At 47.1% G+C, this 19,622-nt stretch overlaps 2 protein-coding genes and 2 non-coding genes across 4 annotated transcripts; 1 reads left to right on the top strand and 3 right to left on the bottom strand.

The window, feature by feature from the left end:
- The first annotated feature begins 8,257 nt into the window (after positions 1–8,257).
- Positions 8,258–11,840, top strand: LOC117838578 (gamma-glutamyl peptidase 5). The gene is made up of 3 exons (XM_034718657.2): positions 8,258–8,749; positions 11,068–11,391; positions 11,515–11,840. The coding sequence occupies exons 1-3, from the start codon at positions 8,390–8,392 to the stop codon at positions 11,650–11,652; spliced, it is 822 nt and encodes a 273-aa protein (XP_034574548.1). The 5' UTR covers positions 8,258–8,389; the 3' UTR covers positions 11,653–11,840.
- Positions 11,841–13,836: 1,996 nt separating this feature from the next.
- Positions 13,837–17,183, bottom strand: LOC117838580 (uncharacterized). The gene is made up of 5 exons (XM_034718663.2): positions 17,024–17,183; positions 15,460–15,519; positions 15,041–15,121; positions 14,780–14,952; positions 13,837–14,180 (listed from the first exon to the last, which is right to left on the bottom strand). Exons 1-5 carry the CDS (start codon positions 17,040–17,042, stop codon positions 14,091–14,093), a joined length of 423 nt encoding a protein of 140 aa, XP_034574554.1. The 5' UTR covers positions 17,043–17,183; the 3' UTR covers positions 13,837–14,090.
- On the bottom strand, positions 15,752–15,887 carry LOC117841198 (small nucleolar RNA snoR138). The gene has a single exon (XR_004637223.1). It is a non-coding gene; the product is annotated as a small nucleolar RNA snoR138 (small nucleolar RNA).
- On the bottom strand, positions 16,297–16,411 carry LOC117841185 (small nucleolar RNA U19). Its single transcript, XR_004637211.1, has one exon. It is a non-coding gene; the product is annotated as a small nucleolar RNA U19 (small nucleolar RNA).
- Positions 17,184–19,622: the final 2,439 nt, after the last annotated feature.

The raw sequence follows: 19,622 nt of genomic DNA, 5'->3' as shown, positions 1-19,622 counted from the left end.
CCGACCAGGCACGTACTTGCGCCAGCCGGGACCAACGTTGGCGGCGGCGGCCGTTGTCCCTCACCTCCAGGTGAGGGAAAGGCTTGAGCGAAGAAGCAAGAGGCCAGGGGGAGTGAGGGGGAGGCGGATCCGGGCTACGCGGGCGTGGATTTGGCGACAGAGGTGGAGGATCGATGGCTATGGCATCGGTAGAAGAAGCGCAGTTGCCGACACCATCCAAAATGATCCAGATCCCAAATCCATGGTAGAATGCAAGAAGCGTTCGGACTGGAACAAATGGAAGGAAGCAATTGAAGCAGAGTTAGCCTCCCTCAAGAAAAGAGAGGTATTCTCATCAGTGATACCTACACCTCCAAAAACCTTCCCTGCGGGTTTTAAATGGGTTTTCATCCGAAAGCGGAATAAGAACAACGAGGTGGTGAGATATAAGGCGAGGCTTGTAACACAAGGGTTCACGCCGAGACCCGGCATTAATTTCAATGAAACATACTCTCCAGTTATGAGTGGAATCACATTCCGATACTTAATATCACTGGCAATCCAAAAGCGCCTATCTATGCAGTTGATGGATGTCGTGACTGCATATTTATATGGGTCACTAGATTCGGATATATATATATGAAGGTTCCTTATGGAATCTCTATACCGAATGAAAGCGCAAATCGCAACATGTATTGTGTAAAACTTAAAAGATCATTATATGGTTTTAAACAGTCGGGAAGAATGTGGTACAACCGACTGAGCGAGTACCTTCTGTAGAAGGGATACTCCAACAATGGTGATTGTCCGTGTGTCTTCATCAAGAGATCCCCTACGGGGTTTTGCATTATATCCGTGTATGTAGATGACTTAAACATCATTGGCAACACACAAGATATTGATGAAGCCCGAAATCATCTTAAGACGGAATTCGAGATGAAAGATTTAGGTAAAATCAAATTTTGCTTAGGTTTACAAATCGAGCACATTCACTCGGGAATTTTAGTGCACTAGTCTGTTTATGTCCAAAAGGTATTGGAGAAATTCAATATGGATAAATCATATCCAATAAAAACTTCCATGGTTGTTCGATCTCTTGATCTAGAAAAGGATGTTTTCCGACCATGGGAGGAAGAGGAAGAGGTACTGGATCCAGAATACCCTTATCTCAGTCTCATTGGAGCACTCATGTATCTTGCAAACAGTACCAGACCTGACATTGCTTTCGCAATGAATCTGTTGTCAAGACATAGTTCTGCCCTAACAAAGCGTCATTGGACCGGAGGAAAGCAAATCCTTAGGTATTTGAATGGCACTAAAGATCTTGGATTATTTTTCCAGAAAACCCAAGACTCCAATTTAGTTGGATACATTGATGCTGGCTATATGTTTGATCCCCACAATGCCAGATCACAGACAGGATTTGTATTCCTACATGGTGGAACAGCCATATCGTGGAAATCATCTAAACAAACAATGGTGGCCACTTCCACGAATCATTCTGAGATCATTGCACTGTATGAGGCATCACGTGAATGCGTGTGGCTTCGCAGAATGATAAACCACATAGAGCAATCTTGTGGTATTGGTCCCATTGAATCACCCACCATTATCTATGAAGATAATGCTGCTTGTGTTACACAGATGAAAACTGGCTACATCAAGAGCAACATCACTAAGCATATTGCTCCCAAGCTATTTTATCCACATGAACTTCAGCTAAGTGGAGATATAAATATCTTGCAGATAAAGTCTTGTGATAATCTCACCGACCTCTCCACCAAGTCCCTACCATCTTCCTCATTCGAGAAATGCGTTAAGGGCATTGGCATGAGACGTTTTCGAGATTTGCAAGCTTAAGGGGGAGTCTCCTTGAATGATCAGCCTCCCCTTGAATGATGAGCCTAGTTAACAACATCATATTATACTCTTTTTGTTTTACGAGTTTTACCATCGGACTTTCTCATATTAAGTTTTAATGAGGTAATAGGTAGCATAAAAGATGTCATATCCCATTTTTCCCCACAGGATTTTTCTAGGGATATACAAAGCATAAGTTACTCCTTAAACCTTACAGATTTATGAAAGAGTAATCATAACATAATCTATTCCTAATTTTTCCCACAGGATTTTTCAGAGGAGTAGAATTACAACTTAATCAAGTTTGGACTCGATTAAGGGGGAGTGTTGCAAATAATATTGCTTTGATCTCGTCCAAAGCTAGAGGCGGGAAAAATCCCGCGCATGCGCTTGTGGGCCATGCGGGTCTTGCCTACGACGTGGGCACATCCCTGATTATGGACGAAGTGGAGCTGCCCATTGTGGGACCTCTTTAGGAGTTTATCTCCTAACCTCTTCTTACTGAGCCTATATATATATATATATATATATATATATATATATATATATAATCATCATTGAGTAATAAAGATATATGATTCACTGTTCATATCCTTCCTCTCTCGAATCTTCCTCTGTGTACATTCTGACCCGATCGCTGTTGCTTGGTGTGCGAGGCAGTTCTGGCGCTAACGTGTCCCAGACAGGCCGGGCCCATTTTGCAAACTAAATACTCCAATCCAATCAATCTGTGGTACATTAGGTCCAATCCGATCAATGTGCGGTACACGTAACTAAATTCCATAATCCCTAGTTCCGTCTGACGCGTTCTCAGAAGAGAAACAGTTCCGCTTGGAAGGAAAAAAAAAACAGAGCAAATTCCATTTGGCAATAAACGGCTTTGAAAGTTTGAAAGGAATAATCGGAGATGACGCAGTTTTGAAAGGAATACTCGTTGCGAAAAGTCAACGGGATCGTGCGTTACGCGGACCTTGCTGATCCCTGTCCTCTGCGGTTTCCCTGCGGCCGCGCCGCCTGCTTTGACGGGCCACGGCACGGCCGCCGCCAGGTCACTCGGCCGGCCGGCCAGCCAGCCAGCCAGATGTGGCGGCCGTCGGGCGCTTCGCAGCTTCTCGCCTCGATCGACCGGTGATTCGAGGACCGTGCGGATCCATGACGACTTGGAGCTTACGCAAGCACGCAAGTTTTACTCTTTGTTACTTATAATTTGACCGCGTGGTGGTGGTCGGAGTTTTTCACCGTAGACTCAGTATGTTTACCTCACGGAGTTCAAAAGACAAAAGGTCGTGCCGTTGGTCTTCCACTATGACTGAGAAATTAGGCATGCACCTAGTTTCTCTGATTTAATCTCTGAAAACGATGGTTATTAGGTTATTTTCTACTGCTACTGCCGCCGCGGCTACATCACGATCACGCATCAAAGGTAACCAGTGCACTAGTTACTCTGTTTGGACCGCCTTCCAAATTCAGAAACACCAAGGGCCGGCATTGCAATTTGCAACGGCCTACCTGGTATTTGCGGCGTACGAGTTCAGATTAATTAGTTTACGTGGTCAAGCGTCGCGGTTTCGTTTTCTAAATCTTCTATCGGTTTCGGTACGCGAAGGACGCTTGAGACTTGAACCCATGTTGTAGTACGTCCATGGAAAAGGAGAAGGGACAATCCCAAAGTAATACTACTAATAAACCAGTTTGCCTAATTCATCACCAGCTATCTTGTCGAAGAAAACTGGTTTATTAGTTTGGTACACACATGACACGAGTGAAATTTATCAATTTTTCCCAATGCAAAAAGAAGAAGAAGAAAATCTTCCACCAAAAATTCAAACAAAACTCGTGTTAATACTTACAAAAAGAATAGCAGGGCTACCTGACATCACACCACTGCCCTGTTAGTTCAATTCGTTTGCAACCATCGTGTGAGCAAACTCACATGCTCCTCAACAGAATCATCAACAAATTAAAGCTAGCTGCCTAGCTTGCATGCATCACGAACCGCATGGGCGGCAGGATTTCTGGCTTAGCGCGCCGATCGATCACATCTTTCGTCGAAGCAAAAGCATACTGCACTCCGACGCAGGGCCATGCATCTTGTCCGCTCCTCCCAGCTGAGCTGAATATGACTTGCTCGCTCAGCTCGAGACACCGAAATCACACGCAGACACGCCGCGTGCCACTGCCACCAAAAGCAAGCAAAGTAGGCACACAGGCGCACGCACCTAGTGCTGCCCGACGTTCGGACGCAACGTTGCCGGAAACACGGCCAGGTTCGACGCACCGGCGAAGCAAATGCGGCCGGATTAAGCGCCTCAGTTGGATCGCTTGATTAGCGTTGGCCTGGCCACGCACTGGATTTGGCAATCCTCATCAACACCAAGACACTTGGGCACCAACCCGGCTGGCCGTTTGGGGTGACGACTGACGAGATCGAGCTTATTAAGTGGCAACCAACGCATGCAGCTATAGCCAGCTGGTGGTAGAGCTAGAGCAAGGCGACGCAGGTGTTAGCGGTTAGTGCTGGTGAGCTGGAGCGCATGGGTCTCGGTCGATCGATCGGTCGAAAACGGTGTGCATTGGCGATGAGATGACGACGGAGATGATCGAGATCGCTGATGCACAAAGCAGACAAGGGTGTGAATTGTGTGATGCTAGTAGTAGCGTACGTAGCTAGCCCGCCGAGACGATGTTGGCCGATGAGTCAGCTCGCGCGAGGCGTCCGATGCGTGTCACCCTGGGATTCCTTGATCATCGCACCGGTTTTTCAGCTGTGCAACGGCGACAAATGTGCAGATTGAGCCAGTTTTCTTCGCATGAAAAGTTAAGCAAGATTGGCCAAACAGCTCATTTTGGCGCGGTAGTAGTAGCAGCAGCAGCAGCAGGAGTAGGAGTAGTACGTATTTGATTGCACTCCATGTGGAACGAATCAATGAACATTCAGCATGTACGTAGCAGAAAATAACTGAAATGCTTCTGAAGGGAAACAAAGAAAAATCTAGGTTCAACTGCTGTATTCTACTGGTGACTGATATATGTCTTGACAGTGTCATTACGATACACACCACCAGCTAATTTCATGATAAAGATAAAGAGGCGTGTGAATCTTTTCCAAAAAGAAGAAAAAGGAGGTGTGTAGTAGGAATCTCATACGGCAGGTACTAATAATGGAAACACGGTCATCAATCCGGAATCCATTCCGTTTTAGAACAATGCACGTAACTAAGTTACTACTACTACAGTACCTACGAATATGATTGATCTTCATTATGTTAATTACTCTGCCAAAATTAACAGCATATACACATACACAAATCTATAAATGCGGATCGAGTTTTTATTTGCCCTGGAAACGAATGTCCACTGCATGCAGGCTGATTCTATCGGATTTTGATCGCGCATCCACTGCATTATTACATATGTAATTTATGCAACCATATATTCAGCATTTAACACCATCAGTTTGGTGCCCTTTTATTACCCTACCAATGACCAGCCACATTATTCCAATGGCAACCAAATTTATTCACGTTAAGTTACACACGACACAGAAGGCACAAGATTAATAGTGCTTGAACGCGCACGCACGCCACAGCAGAAGGGGCGACGAAATGGAGTTCCCTTTTCCACTTCGTCTTGAAATATTCGGTCAAAGTGTACTGAGATTCCCATGTGCCCGGGCTAGCAATCTTTGAATTTTTTACTAGTTACGTACCTCCTGGCCAAATCCCGCTGTACGGGCATCAAGTTTTTTTTGGGGGGAAATGAGGCAATGTTTTCGAATTTGTAAAAGAAAAAACAATTCAGGCGGCCGGCGAGAAATAAAATAAAAGGACGATCCGAATCACTGGTGCGTGGTGTCACATGCCAGCACATGTGGTCCGCGCCTCGGTATTCCCTCTCTCGGTGTTTGCATGTGTGCATGTTGCTGCACGGTCCCACGTGTAGGTACCGTACCGAGCCCTGTAAGAAAACACTAGTAAAACAGGGCAATTTCTTGAGGAAATTAAACAATGCCACCCATGTCTAATAAGCGACCAAATTACCATACTACCCATCTTCCTTTCCAACGCTTTGGAGCATTTCGTAACATTTTTCGTGTAGGACTCACCAAAAAATAGGGCAATTCTACGATTCCAAAATTGGAAAAGGTAATTCCGTTCCTCACACACTTACCTGCCAGGCTGGCAAGTGTGGATGGTAGATGGCATGCACCCTCTCTCTCTCTGTGTTTTTTTTTGGGGGGGGGGGGGCAATCCAAAATGACGATTTGAGTAACATTAAATCTAATAAAATGTGAATTGTAGGAAAATTTGTAGTCAAAGACCATTTTTATTCGTACTTAAACACTTTCCGTATTATTTTGTAACTATTAAAAAAATACTATAGGAAAAATTACGGTCAAAGATCAAATTAAGAACAATTAAACTACACAATCTAAAAACGAACTGATGGAGTAAGATAGTACGAGAGTAAACATACCATGTTACTAAAAATACAAATTTTCAATTATTTAGCTTATCTTTGTAGCTATAGTTTCAAGTTAACATATGAAAACCATGACAGCAACACTTTTTTATAAAATCATGTAATATCTTTGTTTATTTAAATTTACTTTGTTAGAAATATAGACGAACGAACCTCAAGCGTAAATTGCTTAAGAAGGTAGCTTCTTTCACTATACATGTAGAATTTTCAAAGATACTGCTTTCATGGCTACAACAATCTCGATACTGTTCCATTGATATAAATTTTGGGTGGAACATGACAGTGGAAACATTATACACAAATGTGATATCAAATTGACAAGGTGGGTCCAACAAAATATATTTTTTTATCCAAGATGTGTGCTAAAGTTTCATGCAATTAATGGGTCCACATGTGTTGTCTTGTTTGTTATCCATATCGCATAAGTGACTAAAATCTAAGATTTCAAAAGGCTAGCGAATATATAGACACTCCCTTATTTTATATCCTAGGTTCGAAAGCGCACGGTCGAGAATATTGTATGATTGTATCTAAATTATATACAAATGGACATGAATAGCAACATCATGTGGATTTAGTTTGAGATAGTTTACACAGGAAAATAGAAAGGTGGGGCTTTGATTCGTACCAAGATTCAGAGCCTACCAAATTCACTCCCAATGTGCCACTAAACTAACATGTGGTTGTTTGTAGAACCGTGACACCTGACAGAGGTAGGATAGTACTCTAGATTATATCACACTAGAGATGACGATTAGGGGTCACTGTTCCTTTTTTGCCCGTAAGAAGAAATGTGACAATATTTTCACTCTAAAACATTTGCCAAACCTTCCACTTCCACGACCCACGACGAAGATCATTCGGTCATGTATCTGTCAAAATTCGGCAAACCCCGAAAGCGAAGGGAGCATACATCCGAATTCCGATCGCGAAGTTTCTCACCTCACCCACTCAACCAGAGTGATACTGGCGGAAAATCTTAAGCGACCCGCCGGTTCGTTGAACCTGGACAATTTTTCGCTCGAGACCGTGTCCAGGTCCATTCCAAGGGCCGGTTGTACCTTGCGGGCTTTTTACACGGTGCGAGTTTTTTCCTGCCCCCAAGATAAGAAAAAGAAAGCGAACCTCTTGTGATGGCTTGGCTGGCCGCCTCGGACCGGGCACCTCGGAGCTCGTGCGGATTCCGTAGTTTTCCTATTGGCGCCAGGCGCCAGAGAAGGACAGCAGCTCGTGAAGTAGCAGCCGGTTTCGTGACAGCCAAGTTCGGTAGTGGATTCCCACGGAATCACTCGCTGCAACTTGCATGGCTTGGACAGTAGGCGAACGGTAGCAATGCGGCCATGGCCTGGCTGGTCATGCCTTTGTCTACTCCTAGTCGCAGTGGGAGCGAGAGGAGGATCATGCCCCCGTTGCAACCGTTCGACGGTTCGTGTCGTGCAGGTAGTAACGGAACGGCTCTGTTGCTCAGTTATACCCTGACGCATCTGCACACGCACCGGTGCGTTGCAACAATTTAGAAGAAAATGGGCTGTGGTATTTGCTGTTCAAACAAATCAAATTACTGGCCGCATACTAGGCAAGGCGAGGGAGGCATTGAAGAAAACAAAGAGGGAAAGGATCTCCCGGAGAGAAGCGGCACGCAGACAAACAGCGCGGAGACCCGCCCCGCGCAGTCCAAAACCACCGCCCCCATCAGCGGCCAGCAGATCGCCGGTGGCCCGGAAGGCCGGTACCAATGTACCATGCCGTATGCGAGCACCGTCGCCGAATAAAGATTTCAAAAAATAGCCCTCGAGAAAGAGGATGGAGACTTGAAATAGTTGATAAATGAATACTCGTGAACTAGGAGGGGCGAAGCGGAAAAGGAGCATCGCATTAGTTTCTTTTCCCGAGGGAAAACCGGCGGAGCTCGTCCTTTAAATAGCGCCCTCGCCCTCCCGGCTCCCACCCATTCCCCCATCCCTCTCCGCTCCCACCTCGCCACAAGCGAATCAGCCACACCCGCCCGATCCCCGCCTCCGCCTCCATTCCCGGGCCCGGAGACCGCCTCGCCGCGCCGCCGCCAGCCATGGGAATGGGGCCGCTCGAGAGCGCCGCCGCGGCGGTCGCGGCCGTCCCGGTCGCGGCGGGGTCGTACGCGGTGCTGCAGTGCGGCGATGACTCGGAGTACGTGCGCAAGGCGTACAACGGCTACTTCCAGGTGTTCCGCGCGCTGCTGGAGGAGGACGGCGAGACGTGGCGCGTCTACCGCGCCCTCCGCGGGGAGCTCCCCACCGACGCCGAGGCGGCGGGCTTCGACGGCTTCGTCATCTCGGGCAGCTGCGCCGACGCCCACGGGGACGAGCCATGGATCCTCGCGCTCGTCGACCTCATCCGCCGCCTCCACGCCGCCGGCAAGCGCATCCTCGGCGTCTGCTTCGGCCACCAGGTGCCAATTTGTTCCTCTCTTAGTTTGGTCCAGTTCTTGTTGGTTGGTTGGTTCTCGGTTTGCCTTGTTTGGTGTTCTCTCGCCTCTCGGGGGGTAAAATGGTAAAAAAAAGAGGGGGAGAGAGAGAGAGAGAGCTTCGAGCTGGGTCGTCTTGTTCCTTCCGCGCGTAGCTCGTAGCCGGGGTCTCCGGCGTTGGCGCGAGGCAAAGCGACAGCAGCTGGTAGGAGAGGCGTCATTATAGCGCCTTCTCTAGGGGCTCACCACCCGAACCAGCGCTCGGTAAAAACTCGAGTTTTTTTTCTTTTGCGGCCGGTAATTAAAATAGGGAACGACCGTGCTGATGAGGCCATCACGGGCATAAACAGAGAAATGCCAAACTTTTCATGGTTTTGGACGTACTCCAATGCCACAGTCAAAGGCCATCATTTAATTAACGGCCACGATGCGCCATTTTATTAGCATATGAAATGGGACTTTAGGGCCATAAAGATGGAGTTGTCAACGAATCGCAGGGCGACTAGTGAGCCCGTGGCCGTGTGCCCCCACCGGCCCACCACCATCGGCGGCACGCTCGTGGTTGTGGCCAGAAACCTCCCGTGGCATCGCCTCGCCGGAGCTCCACCTGTTTGTCTGTCTGCCATGTGCGCGCCGGGCACCACCGCTCTGCCATCTGGTTGCTTTTCTTTCGCTTCATCTGACCATCTCACTTCATTTCACAAGCCCCCAGTTTAATTTGCGTCTAAGCAACCAAGTGGGCACACACACTGCTGATTAGAGTGCATAATCTCCACGCTGATCTAGCTTGACGCCATCCCATCAGAGAAAAAAAATTATAGGTTAAGACGCCAGCCTGGCCTCGCTGAGTTCACGTGGGGTGACGTGGCCGTGTTAGCTCGGTTGTCGTTGGTCGCCCACAAACAAAAAGGTCCTCTCTTCTTTTCTTTTCTTCTTTTTTTTGCGAGATCTCACCGTTGCCTAGCAAGTCGCCGTATGATTTCGAGTTGGCGCGTAAACCACACCTATTTAAAATGCTCCAGGGATAGCACAAATGGCGTGACGCGTCTCGCCGGGGGCGATTGCTTTTGAAATGACGCTACTACTAGCGTATCATCTGGCAATCATCCAAAGGGCGTGTGCGCCGTGCAAGCGCGCGTATGCACTCTTTAACATTTTCTTTAGATCAGATGTGGCCTGCAGAGCATCGGCAGGAAACCTTGACCATGTGAGGACTCTTCCCCTATCCTTGTTACTTAACGTGAAAGAGTTTTTACAATTTTACGTACAACATGTGAAAAGAGTTAAATTTCATGTTGAATTTGAAATTTGTTGGGAAAATTACACGTTTTATACAAGTCCCCCAAATTGGGACAGTGCACGAGAGCGTCACTCTGCTACGACCAAGCCTAAGAGGAATCAAGGTGCTGGACCTGGACTGCTACCGGCCTTCTTGCTAGGCTTGTGGCTACAGTATGGTCGCTGTCCCTGGTTTGGTTGAAGAGCCGGGGTTATCTGCCTGTTTCTTCAGGTGGAGAACCTCGAGTTGGATTGTTCTTGGAGCCGGTCTCCAAACTCTTCCATCACACACACGCGAAGCCCTAATTCTTTAATCGTTAACGTAACCTAGGATGTGTCCCCAGCGCAATATCAAAAAGCTTAGGTTACAATCATGCCATGCCATGCACAGTCTGGGAGGCTTCCGCAGCTGTACAAGCACAGCCGTTGAAACAGGAGCGGCGAGCCTGCATGTTCTTCAACGACGACAGCGACAGCTGCAAAGATCCAAACATGGAGAGGACAGTGCACTGTGCAGTCGTGCAGACACGGTCCGTGCCTGTTTGCTTTTGGATCGCTTGTTTCTGAAGGGAAAACGCCGCGCCGAGTTAGATCTCGCGGCGCCGTCCGGAGGTGGCGTCAAGGCTTCCCGTCAGGCCGTCGTGCCAGCCTTGTCCGCGTCCTTTCTCTCGCACATGGCTCTGCCGATCGATCGAGTTCGTCCTGTCGGACGGATCCGAGGAAGGAAGGAGGTGGTGGGCGGAGGCGACCTGTCGCCGGCCCAGGCATTGTTAATGGCCCCTTCCCGGCGTCGTCAGCGAACCGCCGATCGGAAAGCGTTTGGAGCCACCGGGCAGCATAATTATTCCCGTCACGCGCGACCTGGCCCATCGTTGCATACCTCTGACCTGATCCCATGACAGCTCGATCTTTATATTTCAACTTTAATTTAGAGAAATTTTATACAAACTTGTGCGATAATGTGTTTGTTTTGTCAAGACTGAAGTTTGCCATGTCACTAACTGCTTGATGTTAACTGCATGCAGCTGCTGTGCCGGGCGCTGGGCGGGCGTACGGGGCGGTCGACCAAGGGTTGGGACATCGGGGTGAGCTGCATCCACCCGACGGCGGCGGCGGCGAGGCTGTTCGCGCCGCTGAAGCTGCCGGTGCACATGCCGGTGATCGAGTTCCACCAGGACGAGGTGTGGGAGCTGCCCCCCAACGCGGAGGTGCTGGCGCGGTCGGACAAGACCCGCGTCGAGATGTTCCGCTACGGGGACCGCGTCATGGGCGTCCAGGGCCACCCCGAGTACAGCAAGGACATCCTCATGAGCATCGCTGACCGCCTCCTCCAGCGCAGCCTCATCCTGGTAAAGCCTTTATTGCTTTGTTTTGTTCACACTTGTTGTGAAGAATTCTTTTAAAAAAAAAGAAAAAGAAAATCTGCAAGTGCTGATGAGCTGATCCCTGTGTGTGGTCTGAAATCTTTGCAGGACTGCCAGGTGGACGTGGCGAAGGCGAGCTTCGACGTGAGGCAGCCGGACAAGGAGCTGTGGAAGAAGGTGTGCAGGGGCTTCCTCAAGGGGAGGCTCCAGTCGCAGCAGGAGCAGCAGCAGGTGGTGGTGCTATAGCTTACTGCTACTGCTACACTAGTTTATTGGGAGGGGAGGGAGCAAGTTAAAGCGGAGGAAATTGGGAGCATTTGGATGCCTAGATTAATTCAACCTTATTTTGTGCTTCAGAGCTCAGAGTTGTACAGGTACTACTGCTTGTCCGAAGCATCAATAAGAGAGAAAAATGGTTGTTTTTTTTTTATCAATCCTTGGCCCCCCAGTTCGTTCTCAAACTGCCAGCTCTGATGGGATGTCCCTTCAGTCACGGTACTTGACTCCTTGTGGACCTTTTATCTGATGTCAAATCCACAGCGCCGAAGCAAAACCATTTATCGTCAAATACAGAATCCGATCCATGAATTGACAAATGGAAGAAGCTTCTAATCAAACATTAACTCACTAGATTTCGTTCTTTCAAAGAAAATCAGATTTTATCGTCACTGGAGACTAGCAACAACCTGAGCATGCACAGCCCCCACCCCGGCCCCAACGGTGCGCACCAACCTAAAGCTCTGCGCTGTGCGCGTCATCGTCAAGGTCGGTGAAGAGGCTGGTGAGAGAGACGAGCAAAGTGGCTGTGGCTCGACCACTGACCGGACAGCCCGACGCGACGCACCAACTGCACGCGCTGGCGACGGGGATCCTTGGTGGTGGCCTACAGGATCCCGCCGAGCTTGTCCGCGTCCGTCCTGGGGTCCTGCCCTGCATACTGGGAGATTCGATCGGTCCGGTGGCTCTTCCAGCCACGTACGCGCCATCCCCTCATCCATCCGCGCCGTACGCACGCTGCTGTTCGCAGAGAGACGCGCGGCGGTGGGGCGGCGACCGGCGGGGACCCTAGTGGCCCGGCGTTCCGCGGCTGCGCTGGCGGTGACCGCTCAGCGCTGCGGTCTGCGGGGACGTCTCCGGTCGCCGGAAACCGACACGGCTCGGAACCCCGGCTGCTGATCTCGGTCCGATCTTGGCGTGCACAAGAGGTGCTGGGCTGCTGGCCCGACTTTGCAGAATTGCAGTTAACAACCTAGCGACCTGGGCTTTGTTGGTCTTGATTATTCTTACGGTAAAAAAATATTAGAGATACATTCGTTTTTAAAAAAATAAGGCAAGGACGAGACTTTTGGTTGTTGGGCTGCAAGTCTGGAACTGGTGGAATGGTGGTCACGACTAGCAAGGACTTTCTTCTCGTGAGCATTGCCCACATGTTTGCATTAGCATATGAATGAGAAAGCGGCTTTTTGTAGTACCGATCTGTGCTGCGCCGACAACCAACCACACGCGTAGCCACAGCACAGGGTCCCGGGATAAGGCGGGTGTCCAGGTGCAATGAACCTCCTCATCAGAACCGCCGCTTGACGTGGACAGATGAACATATCCATCCCAAATTCGCAATGCTCCGTGGAGCTGGCTGCAGCTTGCAGTAGTAGTTGCCAGGACCGCGGCTACATTACAGCGACAACTGGGCAACACGAATTCGGTACCAGTACTTCAAGGTGTGACCTGACGAGGTGGTTGGTTACCTATATGGATAGTTTGACATTCCACGGGGTGCTTGGACGACTTGGGGCCACGGAATTGCTCTCCTCGTAGTGAAGCGTTTAATCGTTCCAGAAAAGAACTCCCTCCGTCCTTTTTAATTTTCTAGATGCATAGATATTAGTACTTAATTTTCTAGATGCATAGATATTATTACGCATCTAGAGACAAGTGCATAATAAAATCTATAAATTTAAAAATACTAAAACGATCTATAATTTGAAATGGAGGGAGAAATAAGTTCTCTCTCACCAGCAGATTGACCAGTTGAACCACGTCTGAAGACCCCGACGAAAACCCTACATGGAATTGGAAGCGCTCTAGTCCGGCACGACCCGCTTCAGCGCACACAACCAGCTGATCAGGCCAGGTCGTGTTTGTAGCTTAATTCTTCATCAGAAACATGCATAGCAACTTTTGGCTAGCCGTTGTACAAGATTAAAAAAGAATAATGCTGTCAATCGACACCAGGGAAAACGTCCGCTAATATTAATTCACGCTACAATTAGTTGAGATCCGCTAATATTAATTCACGAGATATCGATGTCACAGTAGCTTGCGTCTACAATTCACGGCCAAAGGACACGCCCGCTAATAACAATGAAATATCACATAAACGAAACGAAACGAAACAGCCATGCTGGCTGCTGCAACACAGAACCAAACACATAGCACCACAACTGTTTGATTCAAATATTTATCATTATCAGCACCATAGAAGTTCCAACAATATAGGATATCAGAATGTACTACTCCCAGGATAACAGAACATAACCACAAACTCAACACGCACCAGTGATAGTGTCGCGGCACACAGACATCAAGTTGTGGCGGTAGCTCATAGTTTTACTTGGTCTTATTAATGGGAGATCATGAGAGTGAAAAGAGAACCCATGAATCAAATCCAATGAGGCGGTGGCGGCTTAGGCAGTCGCACCACCACGGCGGCACTCGTTCAGCATGTCAAGGTAGAACTGGCACTTGCTGATGTCGCTTCCATAGTGGTTGAGGCACTGCATCATCAATCAAGAAATGTAAGAACCCATCACGAAGCAACTATTATAACTAAATGTACATACAAGAAAAACATTAACCATGAACCCCAAGTCAATCTGAGATCTCACAATACAAAATTAGTAATTGCTACATTCAAGTAGTCTATCAACCATGGTTAAACATGATGCATTGCTCTATTAGAAGTTTATAACAAAATTTTCAGCAGGTACTTTATGCAATGTTGATCTTCAATTTCTAGAAGAAATTATCACTTGAGAGCACATTAGAAGGAAGAACAGCAAACAATATGAAAGTAAACCACTACTCAAATAATCACACAAGTAGTGATGACCAACAACAAATTTCCTCAAATAATCACGCTAGTGATGACCAACAACAAATAGGAAAGGACAGTATTTGCCCCTTTGCAAGATCCAATTTGTACCCAACACTTCCAAGACAACTCTTTAGTGACAATGTGGATGGCAACATGAAAGAGCTCAATCATCATAATGATTCAACACAATCTTACCACCATATCATCCAGATGAGCAGCAAGAGTTCAATGCAGCAAACTATGAAGTACTAGGAACCATAAGGGGATGAGCATTCTTACATCTTGGAAGGCCTTGGAATGGTTGCCGCAAGAATCAGCACCGTTCATCATTGGAGCAGCAGGAGCAGCAGCAGCAGCCTCCGAGACAACAGTCTCATGCTGAATGGTCCGGGGGCCCATTACAGCATCAACAGCTCTGTGTGCCATGGCACTGCCAGTACCAAAAGCCATGCCTATAGAATCGCATACATTCAAATCAATACAAGGACCAGGATTGCATTTATAGCTGAACATTCAAAAAGAACGAGCTTCAAATACCACCTTGAGCAATCGTGGACCCAATTCCTCCAAGGATGGAGCCACCACCGCTCTGAGCAGGAGCTGGAGGAGGAGCCTGGCGCGCTGCAAAAAGAATATTCAGCTATCACATTGGGAACAGAAATTCAATATAAACTGAAACAGGAACTCTTATTCCAATGTAAACTGAAATGCAATGGACTCCATTCCAATAGAATCAACAATTTAAGGTGCTTGGTGATGCACCTTGAAATACATTCTATTACACAGAATATATTTCTACAACTCTGACATTTTTAATGCAATACATAGCTAAAGTTGCAACATACTTGTACATATAATAATGCGAAGGAAGAGACAAGATGCCCATACGCAAATCATGCAACTACAACACCAAATTGAAATAAATGTCAAGTCAAAAGACATTCATCATTCACAAGTACCTGGCTGAGGTGGGTTTCTCAGAGGAGCAGCGCGAGGAGCAGGACGCGATGCTGACCTTCCTGCCAATACAAAATGGCGAACATAAGCATCAATTTTTTTACAAGCAAATGGTGCAGTTTATCATAGAAAGAGCTAACTGAAACATCATTGCAAAATGGTAACTAGATAGAAATTCGGTACATGAGTACCAAAATTTCAGGTACTCTAATCATAAGATGACATGAACACGTGCAGCACACGCAACACCAGCCAACCATATCATGGCAGTAGCATAATGGAGAAAATAGCAGTAACTCTTGGAATCAATCTAAGAAGGGATCAACAAAGAACAAGATTCCTTCCCTCAAAAAGATCCCATTTGTTATGTGCCCTTGCCTGAACCAAATGCAAATACACTAACACAGCAATTGGTTATTCGAGAGGCACATCATGTGTTGCAAAGATAGTATCCCAGTAAGCAATTATTGTCATGATGCTAAAAATACACTCAACAAATAAAATAAATCAGGCAAACAATTGGCCTAGGAATGTTTGTTCTATATTATTATAGTCATCTGGTCAGTAAATCTGATAAGCAGAGGACAACAGAAACAAACAGAAAGATGAATAAGTTACAATGTATGGCTTCTCACAGAACACCTCTAGCAAAAGAATTGTGCTCTAATCTGAATCAGCCAACATTATCTCTATGTGCCTCCTAACTAAACCAAGATAGTATATACAACTATAATGGCTACTCAAAAAGGCAAATAGCATTGTGTTCTAAAAACTAACTACAAAGACATTGTGCTCTGAAGGTGAATCAAATCTGTGAGGCAATTCAGGGTAATATAATTGAATGTCTATGGCTGCTTGGGGGGCACTTCTAGTTGAAGTAGATGAGGTGCCCCCTCAAAAGGCCAGATTGAGCATCAGATGCCCATCACTATGCGCCTCCTAACTAAACCAAGACAGTATACAAGACTGTAATGGCTACTCAAAGAGGCATTTATCAAACGTACTGAAAACACAGCTACAAATGTGGAACGTGTAATGGATTGAATACACTTCTTGCAGATAAGTTCCACAACAACCCCAATAAAGCACATGGTATATGTAGATCTGTATGAATTCCATACGAGGAAGGGTCAATGGAAATAACCCTTCCCTCGTGGGATTCAGATTTGTTCTATGCCCCTGTCTGAACCGCCTGCGAATGGAATAGAATCTGCAATCGGTTATTCAAGAAGCAATCTGTTTCCAACCAGTTGACACCCGCCCATCTCTTATCTTCCAGTCCCCTAAACAGCCCCGAGACCCAGCCCATTCATCGCCTTTCAACAGATGCGGCGATTTCTGCATCTAAACATGTCAAACAAGCGCAATCCTACCGCCACAAGACGAACATCATTCCGTTCAACATAAGCAGACAGCATCATAGGGATTGAATCGAACAAAAAACCAAATCTACGCGCCCAGACGACGGATCCGCGAGGAGGCGAGGAGCCAACCACGACCCCCTCAACGCAAGCATGAACCGCATCTCGAATCGAAACCCTAGGAGGAGCGGGAGGTGATGATGACCTGAGCTGCGGCGAGGCATGGCGGCGGCTGGAACGGTCGGCGGACGAAACCCTAGCGAGGCGGCGCGGGGCAAGGTGGGGAACGAACAGAGAGGACACGAACGGCCAGGAAGGTTGAACACGGAGAGGGCCTAGGTTAGGGTTCGATTTTATAGGCGGAGAGGGGGAGTCGAGTGATGATTTTTTTTTTCCTCCCGTTGTTTTGCTCCCACTTTCTTGTGAGTTGTGACGCGCTGAGCCTGTCTTGCGAGACACGAAGCTCTGACAGGCCGGGTCACGCGGGGTGCGGTCGCCGGGAATGACATGTGGGGCGCACTAATGTGGGGCCCGTATGTCGGTCTTGGGAGAGGATATAGTATAATAGTATTCCGTTTCCACCAGGAGTACGGAGTATTATGCTTGGAACCCTCCAGATCCCACCAGACAAGTTGGAGTGAAAAGTTTTCACACCTCAAAGAAAAAAAAGATGGAGTGTTTTCAGGTCGTTTCTTTCTGAACTGAAAATGAAGAATTGAGCTGTTATTCGTGGAACATTCTTTTGTTATATACTCCGTAGTAATTTGTTTTACAACGTGATTAAAGAAGTTTGTCTTCGCTAGTTATTCATGAGGCCAAACAGACAAAAGGGGCATAGATGGAGTACGGTACCAACCTATATAGCTCGAAAATTCATCACTAGTTCAAATTTTCCACAAGGATTGAATTTCACTAAGCAGTAGCATGCACATATCCAAGTATATGATTTTTTTCCTTCAAACATCGGCAAAAGTGATAGATTTAAGGTCTGATCTTTAGAGTTGGAGTTGAGGCACTAATTTAACATCCAATAAGCAAGATGGACTAAATTGAGATATATATGTGATATCTTTACCTCTTACTTATTGTATAGTTGTAATTATCTAGTTTTATATTGCAACGGAAAATGGTAATAAAGTGTTTGATTTGCGTTCGAAGTCTTGCTTGTTGCTTACATGCCTCAACTCATTCTGTCATCTATCTATTTATACTATTTCTATATATATACTATAAAGATCGAAAATAATTGAAACTTTTTTACTCAAACTGGGTCCACCATACCCCTCACGCCAGTCCCACTTGTCATGCATTTGAAGGAGAGGATAAGGTGAGGAGCCATAAAAATTGCGAGATAGAAAATATTTTTGCTAAGAAAAATGAATTATTTTTTCACCTACCTCTTTCCTACCCACAGCTGTACCCGTACGGCGAAAATTATTTGTCCGCCGCAAATGCTCCGCCGCCGCGCTGCCCCTACTGCCACGCACCCATGCTCCAGCACCGTCCCCCCGCTTTCCCCGCCCACAGCACGCCGCTTCCCCGCTCGCCACCAAGTCCCTCGTCCTATCCCATATCGCGGCGGGCCACATGGACGAGGCTGAGGATGCTTTCATGGCCGTCAAGAGCCCCGATGTATTGCTCCACAGCATCATGGTCCCGACGCGAGCCTCGCTTGCAGCCTACCGCGCCATGCTTGTCGCCGGCGTGCTCCCTACCTTGCCCATCGTCGTCAAGTGCTGCGGGCGCCTCGGCACTCTCGAAGAGGGCCGCGCGGCGCATGAGGCCGTGAGCAAGCTCAGCCTGGGCGCCGACATGTACCCGAGCAACTCGCTCATCTCCTTCTACGTCAAGCTCGGCCTCGTCGGGGTCGCCGAGAGGGTGTTCGGCGGAATGCCGGCGCGGGACGTCATCTCTTGGAACACGCTGATGGATTGGTACGTGTCCAATGGGATGGGGACGGTAGCACTGGCCTACTTCCAGGAGAGAAGAAAGACGCACTGCAAGTGCAGCATGACAGTGTTGGGATAATAGCTGCTCTCGCGGCTTGCTGCCTGGAGTCGGCACTGATGTAGGCGCGGTAGGTACACGGCTATGCCCTATGCCATTAGACACAGGTTGGAGCAGGTTGTCAAGGTGGGGAACTTATCTTCTTGACATGTACTGCAAATGTGGTGATGTTGTATCTGCTGAGAACGTGTTTGCAATGATGCCATTGAAGGATCTTGTGCCATGAAGGAGGTTCTCTGAATGAGCAGCCCGTGGATGCATTTGCTTGTTTCATGAAAAATGGGAATAGAGGGGTATCTTTGCATATGTGATTATAAGGTGGTGGAATCATGTTGATGCCTTCTCTAGATACTTCAAGATGTTGACTTTAAGAAGAAGATGTGATTTTGCAATTTATTCTAAATTCTTATTTATCAGATTTTTTAAACAAATTACGTGCGTGTCGCACGTGCATCTATGCTAGTTGAAAGAAAAAAGTAAAATTAGCTACAATGTTGGCCTTTTGTTTTTACAAGCAAATAGATGACTAGGTCATCTACATTCACGTTTTATAAAAAAGGCCAAAAAGACAATTATGTTACAAAGAATAATGTGTTACTTTAAAACTTGTGAATTCCGAATACAAAAGGGGCTTTAATTTCGGCAACCCGTCTTCAGTTCCTTTGTTACACAAAAGGTAAGTTATTCAATGGCACGACCCAGTTAGGCAAAAGGTAAGTTATTCAGATTTGGAAAAGTCCAAAATGAACTTGTTTGGAATTCGCAAAAGAAAGGCAAATAACTTGTTCAAAGTGCGT

This window comes from Setaria viridis, chromosome 9 (assembly GCF_005286985.2).
Source record: "Setaria viridis chromosome 9, Setaria_viridis_v4.0, whole genome shotgun sequence".
In the NCBI taxonomy this organism is placed as follows: Eukaryota; Viridiplantae; Streptophyta; class Magnoliopsida; order Poales; family Poaceae; genus Setaria; species Setaria viridis.
This window is presented reverse-complemented; position numbering and strand designations above follow the sequence as displayed.

Coding starts and splice junctions, on each gene's coding strand:
- LOC117838578 (XM_034718657.2), top strand. CDS start 8,390: ATGGGAATGGGGCCGCTCGAGAGCGCCGCCGCGGCGGTCGCGGCCGTC. Junction 8,750..11,067: donor GCGTCTGCTTCGGCCACCAG/GTGCCAATTTGT, acceptor AACTGCATGCAG/CTGCTGTGCCGGGCGCTGGG. Junction 11,392..11,514: donor TCCAGCGCAGCCTCATCCTG/GTAAAGCCTTTA, acceptor AAATCTTTGCAG/GACTGCCAGGTGGACGTGGC.
- LOC117838580 (XM_034718663.2), bottom strand. Junction 15,122..15,459: donor GAGAAACCCACCTCAGCCAG/GTACTTGTGAAT, acceptor TTCTTTTTGCAG/CGCGCCAGGCTCCTCCTCCA. Junction 14,181..14,779: donor ATTCCAAGGCCTTCCAAGAT/GTAAGAATGCTC, acceptor TTGATGATGCAG/TGCCTCAACCACTATGGAAG.